At 36.6% G+C, this 10143-nt stretch overlaps 1 protein-coding gene across 3 annotated transcripts in view; it reads left to right on the forward strand.

The window, feature by feature from the left end:
• phf2 (PHD finger protein 2) overlaps positions 1–9399 on the forward strand; it is a 169440-nt gene extending 160041 nt beyond the window's left edge. For 2 of the 3 annotated variants that reach the window (XM_088309286.1, XM_088309285.1), the window contains one exon: positions 651–9399. In XM_088309286.1, the coding sequence (XP_088165412.1) occupies positions 651–739 (89 nt within the window). In that variant the 3' untranslated portion in view covers positions 740–9399. The remainder of the gene's footprint in view (positions 1–650) is intronic. The other variant, XM_088309284.1, reaches the window with a different exon arrangement.
• The last annotated feature ends 744 nt before the right edge of the window (positions 9400–10143 follow it).

Genomic DNA, 10143 nt, shown 5'->3' on the forward strand with positions numbered 1-10143 from the left:
ATTTTTTTTATTTTAGGGTGTGGGGCTTTTAGAGGATGCTGAGCTTCCCTCGCAGTCTCAGCGCAATTGCCACTGTTCACATAAAATAAAAAAATTGGATTGATTGAACATTGGGCGAAGGCAAGCTATCCAGACCCATTTCTTTCATGCAGAAATGGGTTTGGCTTGACTGGATAGAATTGTACAGGGATCTATTGTTGTGATGTTGGCACTAGAGAAATATTATCTCTTAGTACTGTTCTATTACAACATCCAATTGCAGGAAATTCCGATTTCAGTCTGTGTCAGCCCTGTTTGACTCACAAGCTTTCACGTACACATACATCAGCTGGGAAAAGGCAAAGCTCCTTGTCACCGACACAAGATAAGCCATATTGAAAATGCTGCATAAGATTTATGTTTTGTTAAGTTATGTTGTATGTTATGTTGTGTTTTGTGGAATATGACAGGATTTAATATTTAGTTAATATGTTGTTATTCAACAATGTATGACAGAGTGAAAATGATTTTTTTTTCCCCACAGTTGTGAAAATAGCGATTGTAACAATTTTTGGATGATATTTTGAGTTATTGATGATTTTATACATATGAAAGAAGTGATGCACATTGATAAATTTGCCTAACTGATTGTCTCATCTTGTTCCCTACAGCTAAGCGGCTAAAGAAAGGCATGGCAACAGCAAAACAAAGACTTGGAAAAATTTTAAAAATCCATCGTAATGGAAAACTCCTCCTGTAGCATGCAGCAAATTGTAGGACTGGAAAGTCATTAACCGGGTCCCACTTTCTTTTTTTCCTGATGAATGTTAGCAGCGAGAAAAAAAATCTGAGGTGGGAAATAGAAAGTCATACTTTTTTTACTTTCCAAGACCAACATCACACAAACACATTTCACTCCTTATACTTTATACCTTTGAGATATTAAAGTGTACATAACCTGCTATAAATATTTTTAATAAAAATGTCTCATTATACTACATCAGTTATTAGGATACTAAAAAAACAGGAACAGAAATACATTGCAGACATTACATCTTGTTTTAAATGGTTCTTTGCATGTTATTCAATTGTATGTGTCCTTGGGTTTGGGGATTTTAACAAATTCCACTCGATGCAACATAATAGCCACACTAATGTAAAGTTTAGAGAGAGCAAAATCGCCTCATTGTTTACCTTCCTGAAAGGGCTCTCAGCTTGTCGCAGAATAGTTGAAGTCATCATAAGCAATTACTGATTTGTTAATAGATAAGTTTGAAAAACATTTCCTGAGTCAATATTTATTGATACAGTATTGACTCAATAAAATAAAATCAAAAGTTTAAGATACTTGTAAAGCACAATGTGAAAGTGGATAGCAAACAGTATATTTCATTATCAATTGGGTATTATACTGTATCCACGTGAACAAACTTGATGGTATGTCTGTCAATAAAATGGGAAAAAAAAAATACAAGAATCACTAAAATAACTGGAACCTTTTAAAAGTAATAATTTATTGTATTTGAAAATTAACCAATGAAAAACAGCCATTATTTCATTTTTGTGGTACAACAGAAGTGTCTTAAAAATGATAAAGATGACCTGGACAAAAACAATGCCTTTAACTTAAGATATTATGGCACTATGGACCAAAATAGCTGTCAAAATGACGTATCCGTCAGAGTAATAATTTGTGTTTTAATTATTTCCCTGTGACTGCAAATCAAAATTCAGGGGATTTGAATTTTTTCTTGAGTTTGAATCGAAATTGTGGATTTGAAATGATCTCTTGAGAGTACAAATCAAAAACCTGTGAATGCGTTATCTTGTCAATACAACTCTAACTTCCACGACTATGAATATTCCCCGCGCACAAATTAAGATGATAGTCCGCGGGTCTCGAGGGGAACTAGTCCAGCCGCGATACCTCCACCCGTGCATGCGTCAAGAAGAAAAAAAAAAAGATGGCTCACGGTAGTGGTTCGGACCGAGCTTTCAACAGCTCAGGTGATGCATCTTCACAGCAGGTAAAGTCAATAACATGTATCTCCAATTTATAAATAACAATGAATACAATTGTGATATCTCAATTAATAACATTGGACTTACAGGCTTACAGCTATAAATTGCAAGCTAATGATGATGAAAATTCAACTTTATCTATTCATACATCATGCCATTTAGCACATAGATCGGGCCATTGTTAAATCTGATTTCCTGTTTGTCTTTGCTAAACCCTACTCTCATACATAACAAAGCAAGGTTACAACTAACTGTTGGTAAATACAGCTTTTGACGTGGTTGATTATGATGTACCGAACCTTTGTGATGCCAGAGTATGAGAATTTTTTTTAATCTGTTTTCACAGTTTCCTAATCTGTTCCCCCCACTTAATAATGTCATGTCATGTCATTATCCACACTGCTTATCCTGTACAGGGTCGCGGGAGGGTGCTGGAGCCTATCCCAGCTGACTACGGGCAAAAGGCGCACTACACCCTGAACTGGTCGCCAGCCAGTCACAGGGTAGACATAGACACCGTCACTGAGTGGGAACTGAACCCACGCTGCCCGCACACAACTCGGGCGAGTGTACCACTACACAATCAGTGACTACCCACAATAATGTGTACCCAAAATTTAGAAGGTTGCTAAAAGACAAAAATCACACATGAAGAAGAAAATGTAGCATTATGTAATGTGATTTGATTTGAGTTTTTTTTATTATTGAACAATATATCTCAAAACATATCATTAGACATTGGAAGTAAAACAAAGAGAAATGAAAAGTAAAAATAATAAATTAAAACTTATCTTTGTTCAAAACAGCTCATATGTTCAAAGGGAGTAGGAAGAAGTAAAGCCTCATCGAGTCCTACCCCTGGTTCTATACGAATCATTGCAATGAATATTGTTAACAGCTCTCTGTGCTAACCCGTCAAAAAAATTTAATAAACAATAAAATACACTTAGATTCTTAAATAATAACGACAATTCCAGTGGTCACAAAGCTGGCTGCCAATGCTAATTTATAATGTGTAATGCACACGACCCGTGAAACACTTTGGATCTCGCCATGAATCGGCAAAAATGTGCACTGTTGTGTTTTGCTTCCACAAGTTCTTTGGCTACAGGGAAAAATGAATAAATGTCTAAAGGTTCAGTTTTATGTGGCCTGTGAGTAGCTCAAATGAGAAATGACACTGGGAAGATCAGCTCAACCATCTTGCTCATGTCTATTTAATACAGCTCTGAGGAAGACATTGATCGGCTGTCACTAAATTGCTCGCTTCGTTTTTATTGTTTGCTCTATTTTCACGACCAAAGGGCACACTAAAAGCCCAAAATTTTCTCCAAAATGGACGGGGTGCCTTATAATGTGAAGTACCTTATGTGTGGACCGAGGTCCAAAAATCTGTATGTTTTTTGGCTTTCATGAGCACTCCTTAATTACTGGAAGTTTTACACGGTGTGTGTTAGCACCCTCTACTGTTAAAGTCTGAGACCACAGAGCGCTGTACTGAGCATCACCCTCTATTGGTCATGGTTTGAGACCACAGTCAGTTGTATGTGTCGACTAGTATGTATGTGCGGGAGAAAGCTGAATAAAAGGGCCGCTGTCCACGATGACGTAGTCCATTTTATCATTAATGTTATTGCAAGCAAGAAACTTCACGGGTTAGATTAACCTTTACACAACAGCCCCCCCCCCCTAAAAAAAAAACAGATGCTGTCCAAAGCACACCACTCATAATATCTCTAACCAGCCATCTGATTGGCTGAGGTTGAAGCACTACCAGAATGTTTTGCAGTACCTGTGATATGAATGCTATGAGATATACATGTTTGTGTCAATTGTATTATTTGGGGGGTATGAATGGCATGAGAGATACATGTTTTGTGTTAATTGTATTTCTAGTATGCTGCTGAGATGCCGTCATCAGCACTGTGTGATCACGTACTGTGAAGTTAATGTGTCTGCTTGCACAGCAGTTTGAGTTGTCAGTTAGGCAGTGAGAATGACAATACCGAGCTGACTATAATATTGTTGAGGAATGATCAAAAAATAACATAAGTACATTAAATACTTCAATAAAGTACAACTTAATTCAGTTTTGCTCCCGCTGCCTTTTTCAAAACATATGCTAGCATCCGTGCTAGCGTATGTTTTAGCGTGTGTGCATGCTAAGCTAAGGTATGCTTTGACATGCCTGTGACCAATAATACGGTGCGCACTATGCATGTGTTAAATATAGAAATAGCACCCGCAACTGAGACTGCACCCTTTAATACGATGCTCCCTATGGTTGTGAAAATATAGTAGTCTCACACGACACAAAAAACAAGGAATGTAGTGTATGATGGAAAAAAACTCACGCAAAACAGGTATTCTAATTTGACCTAGTTTATAGACATGTCACCGAGTCCGATTGTGTTAAATTGCGAGCTATCGTTTACTAAAATCTAGTGACATGAGTGGGGAGTGAGGTCTAGCTTCTAACATATTTTATCGATTGAGTGTCATTGTTTTTTCTGTGGTATAAATGTATAAAAGTATTCAGAAGTATACTCTGCTTGTAGGCAGTCGTGCTGATATATATGAGTAGGCTGAGCTGGGCGTGTCGACCCTGGGATGGTACGGTTCCGTCCGTCCGGCCAGAAGCTTTTTAAAAAGGACCCTTTAAGTACCACGTGGATAGAATTAAATTATTTGCACTTGGAGCAGAATGAAATCTTGTAATTCTCTCTCTCTCTCTCTCTCTCTCTCTATTTCTCGCTCTCTCTTTCTCTCGCAGTCACTCTCTTTCTCTCTCTCTCTCGCAGTCACTCTCGCTCTCTCTGTCTGTTACTCTGTCTTTCTCTCACTCTCTCTCTCTTTATCTCACTCAAAGAGAAGGGGTTTGTGCGTCTGTGTGAAGAAGCGATTGAGAGTGTCTCACTCTCTTTTAAAGTCTCAGTAAAAGGGCCAGTACATGCAACAGCATTACAAGATTTCATTCTCCTCCGAGTGCAAATACTGTATTTGAATTCCGTACACGCGGTTTTGAGAAAACTTCTCATCCACTCTCCCCAAAATGGTCTTAAAGGAGGGCCTAGGTGTAGAGGCCACATCCTCTGTCCTTTGCTCCAGAGAAGTGCAAAGGTTAGCAAATAATGTTTGTGTGACTAACTCGTGTGAGTGCTGCATCCTGGACGTGAGCGCTTTTACACATTTACTGCTTTCAAGCGGCCGGAGAGAGCATTTGGTTGATACTTATTTTAAAATCATAACTTTTGATAGAAATGAGCTAGAGACTCGCTTCTTTTTTTGGGGCCGGATTAAATCCATTGGGCCTGGATTTATATATTATTAAATTGGAAAAACACTACATCCTTCGGCTTTGCAATATTACTTCGAGAACCAATTTTAAACTCAGGTAAACCAACAAAGAAGAAGCATCCGAACCAACGGAGGATAATTAGCTAAACCAGGCTTACGGCAGCTCACTTATGTGGTGCGAGAGAGTGGTGTAACTTCATTCAAATAAATTACCAGTCGACTCAGTACAGCTCTTTCAATAAAAATACATTATGCTTACTAACCTGACTAAACACCCTCTGAGCTGAGATGCCGACATCAGCACTGGAGTTACTGGTTTTAAATGCCTCTACACACCAATCCGACGTCGGCCGTCGCAAAGTCAGTATACACCGTCTGTATGGTGTAGCGCGCAATGTCGTAAAGTTAGAGCCATTGTTGGGGCGTCTGGTGTAAGTGTTTATTTGATGTTCGGGGATGGTTTTGGTTTTGATTTAAAACCGTGACTGTAAGGAGTGTCATGACTAGTGACATCCCTCCCTCGACATCATCTGAGCCCGTACTGTTAATGGCAATGTATCTGACCTACAACTGGTTGGGTTATCACAAAAGCTGTTTTAGCACCTGCTGCATGTGACTAATTTAATTTTGCCCTTTGTAAGCTGCCTTTCTCAAAATGTATGGTAGTATGCATGCCAGCTATTGTTTCACCGCTGAGGCATGTCTTGATGCACTTATTTGGTAATATACATTTTATATTGCACAGCCCCAGTATAGACATCATAGTAACAATATCAAAGTATCATTTCACCGGGTATTTTATTTGTAGGCATAACATTTATTATTCAGTTTCATTGGATAGCATGATCTGGTAATCCTTTTGTGTGTGAAATTGTATGTACAGCAGTTGAAATCTGATTTCTGAGATCACACTTGAAGAATTTACACATTATTTTATATAAATTTTGAGTAGATCTATGAAACATTTCAGGTGAAAATAATGTCATGGGCATACTGAACAGATATGGTAACGATTATATTGCAGTGGACTTTGGGGGTGGTTTACAATATTGCTGCAGCAAGGCTGATTTGCTCAGAGCATGTAGAAACTACAAAAGAAAATGAGAATAGCTGGTTAGGCGTGGTATATGATTTGAACAAGTGTGCATTGAATCAGGGTCACTGTGAATAACCTTATATATTGCTGCCGGACACCAGAGTGGCTCCGTACATAATAAACCACTGCGTCACAGCTTTATTTAACTCCAGCTTTGTTGGGACCTTGCTTTGTCATGTGTTCTTTTATGTGTATGTTTACAATGAGCCAAGAGGAGGGTTACCAAAGACAAACAGCAGACCAGATTTAACAATTAACGTGCTAATTGACTTGATTTATGAATCTAATTTGATACGTGAACCGAGGGGTATTGTACTTCTTTCTACATGTAAACCCAGTTGATCATTTTCTTTTCTTTCTTTTCTTTTTAAATTCTGTTTTTATCTTGTAATGTGTTTATATGTTCAATAAATCAAATTAAAAAAATACATAAACATTTCTCATCGCATTTTCATTCACTTTATGTGACAAATTATTTAACATTTGCATGCTAGTGCTATCTAGCTACATATTAATGCTAACAGTAAAACTCATCATTAGCTTGCAGTCTATAGCCGTAAGCCCGTGAGTCCAAAGCTATTATTTGAGATAGAGCAATTTTCTGAAATAAATTATTATTAATATTGACTTTACCCGCAGTGAAGATGCTTCACTTGAGCTGTTGGAAGCTCCGTCTGAGCCACTGCCGTGAACTGTTTTTGTTGTCTTCTTGACAAATGTGCAGGTGGAGGAATCGTGGCTCATCTAGTTAACCTTGGGAACTCCATGTGACCTTCGTGATGTCATCTTAATTTGTATGTTTTGATTTGTCCGCTCTGGAGAAAAGTCACAAAAGTGATTAATATGCTCAGCTGGTTAATAGGGAAGATTTGTAGTCGTGGAAGCTAGAAAAAAAACACAAGAAATAATTTTAAACCCACAAATTTGATTAATCCTCACCAAAACAAAAGAAAATCAAACTCTCACATTGGCATGCATATGTCTTTTGATTGCTCTCTTACTCTGTATGGCACAACCTTTTACTAATAATATTGTTTAACAAGGTAAAAGACTCATTTAGAATGCCAACCGACAGGCAATTTAGGGTTCAGTGTCTTGCCTAAGTACACTTTGGCAGTAGACAGCCTTTGGTCATTGGCTCTACCAACAGACCCACAGATGCCCCGAAGGAGTCTTAGCAATCTAACTATGTTGATTTCTGTAACTGTAAAGTATCTCATTAGATATTTGATCTGCCGTTCATGAACAAACATTTATGATCTCTAACCTGCTCTGGTTTGAATGGTGCCTTCTCCAGGCTGCTTGTTTAAGCCTCTTTCACAGATGTCCAGTTGTATTTATATAATGACCCATGATGTGTGACCAAGCTTTCTGTCCCTGGGCAGCACCTTTCGCTTAAGGATGTCGTGATACTCTTAAAATTTCCCTGCACCCAGGATGGGTTCAAAACACCCTGTGTATTTTGCAAAGTAGCCTAAGAACATAACTAAGACTGCTGTTTTTTTCACAGTGGGTACAGTGGTCTTACCTCTGTACACAGGGCACGCTTTCGTTTAAGAATGGAAAAGCCCTCAGTCACGACACAAGCTGAAACTGATGAGACCAGATTTTTCTGAAATAGATATTGACAAGCTATGGTGCTTCTGAAAAAAATGTTGCAAATGGGGGTTTTCTTTCTTTCTTTCCCAAAAAGGTGCCAGCAATTTTGCCTGTCCTGTGTACAAAGAAAAGAACACTGTATGCTGTTGAACCATAAATCAGCTGGATTTCCATTGGTTAATTAATTAATTAAATCAAAGTTACTTTTTATAATTACATTTGTTTATTTCAAATTATTTTGGGGAACATTGTTTTTTTTTTGCTTTCATTATCACAGGTTACCACAGAAGTGTTCTAAGTTGCAGCAGATGCCTTCTAATTTGAGTTCAGTAAGTTCATCGTTGTTAAAAGGACAGGATGAGATGATACTTGCTGATAAGCCTCATCCATTTCAGTTGTGCAGTACGTTGGGATTTTTATATTATCTTTTGCTTTCATGGGCAGCACCAATATTGTCAAGTCATTTTCAATTTCTTACAGTATATAGAATGTAGCTTTGTAAATAACCTTTCAAATGTTTAATTTTTGTATTGTTTACTGTTTGCTTTTTAAATTTTTTTAAATAAATGCAAATATTTATATGTATAGTACAAATTCATGCACACACAAAATATATAGTATTATAGTAATAATAATATTACATTATATAGTAATAGTACTGTAATTTTACAATACAGTATAACATCGCCATCATTTTTGTGCGCGCGCATGCACGTGTGCGTGTGCCTGTGTGTTGGAATTAATGGTGTTGCCTGGGAAACAGTAGAATAAATTTTTTTAATTTTTCTTTTCTTAAGACCTTTCATGCACACAGCTAAATGAGCTAATTACATTGTGGTTTCTGTTTGCAAAAAATAAGATGGGTCTCCGAGTTAAAATTATTGAACACAATTATTTCTACGATCAATCACTCGTTCTAGTTTTAGTATTCAAAAGGTTTCATAATTATTTTACTACCACTTTGTGAAGTATTTGTGTCATTGATGTAATTTATTAATGTTTGTAGCTTTTTATACAATTTAAGAGCTTATATATATATATATATATATATATATATATATATATATATATTTGTGAATTGTGTTTGGTGGGTTGCTAGTGGTTCATTTGTACATATACCAGAATAAAAAAAAAAGTGTTTACCCTCCACCCTGTCTTGATACGTAATTATTTTTGCAATAACACACTGTAGTTTATGAACATGAATGTCGTCATTTTGTTAACATATTATTGTGCTATCGGGTCTAGTAGCAATGTTTTTGTCAGAAATGCTAAGTGCATGATGCAGACTGGCTAATTTCCATTTCCATCTGTGAGTGAGCGCATCAAACTTTAACTGTGTACAATTTGTGTTGCTTTGTCATTGTCTATTTATATCTGCTCAATTAAATGAACTCATAGTTCCAAGACACTGAATGTTTTTTTTTTGAAGTGGTCCTCTTTTCTGTTATTTATATTACAGTAGTATCTTTTTCTAATATTCATATTTAGATGATTCTGTTCAACCTACATTTTTTTTTTTGCTTTTTTATGATGTTAATTTTGAACAGCAAGCATATTGTTAATGAATGACATGTTTGCAATCTGATACATTGAATGGTAGATTTGTAGTCCAGTCATCATAGATATCTTTGTAATTTATCTCCCACTCACAATGTGAAATAGTACCCTTTGCAGTGTTGGGGTAAAGTGTTACTATTGTGAAGTAATATATTACATTTAGGCAGTAATGAAGTGATATAACGAGCTGCTCTTAAGGTTTTTGGAATATTTCAATTAGTGAGTTTCATATCGCGTTACAAATTCTGGAACACCACTCACATTTAATCATACAATTTAAACAGGACAACATTCTAGTGCTTTTATTGTTTGTTTATTGAACACATAAAGAAATAACAGAAATGAATTTAGTCGGAAGTACAAGATTTGATCATTATCATAAACAGAGTTTACATGTTCAAAAGGGAGTAGGAAGAAGTAAAGGACTTATCTAGTCCTAACTACCTGTTCTTTGTGTATTTTGACTTTGACTTAATACAATAGATCATTTAAGTAGTATATCCCAACAAGAAAGGAAAAATAAAAAGTCAACATATAACCCTACTCATGTACAGTAATACCCCGGGCGGAAGTTGTTCCTCTTCGGCTTA

Source organism: Idiotropiscis lumnitzeri, chromosome 11 (genome assembly GCF_059441095.1).
Source record: "Idiotropiscis lumnitzeri isolate Australia: NSW breed Sydney's pygmy pipehorse chromosome 11, RoL_Ilum_1.0, whole genome shotgun sequence".
NCBI lineage: Eukaryota > Metazoa > Chordata > Actinopteri > Syngnathiformes > Syngnathidae > Idiotropiscis > Idiotropiscis lumnitzeri.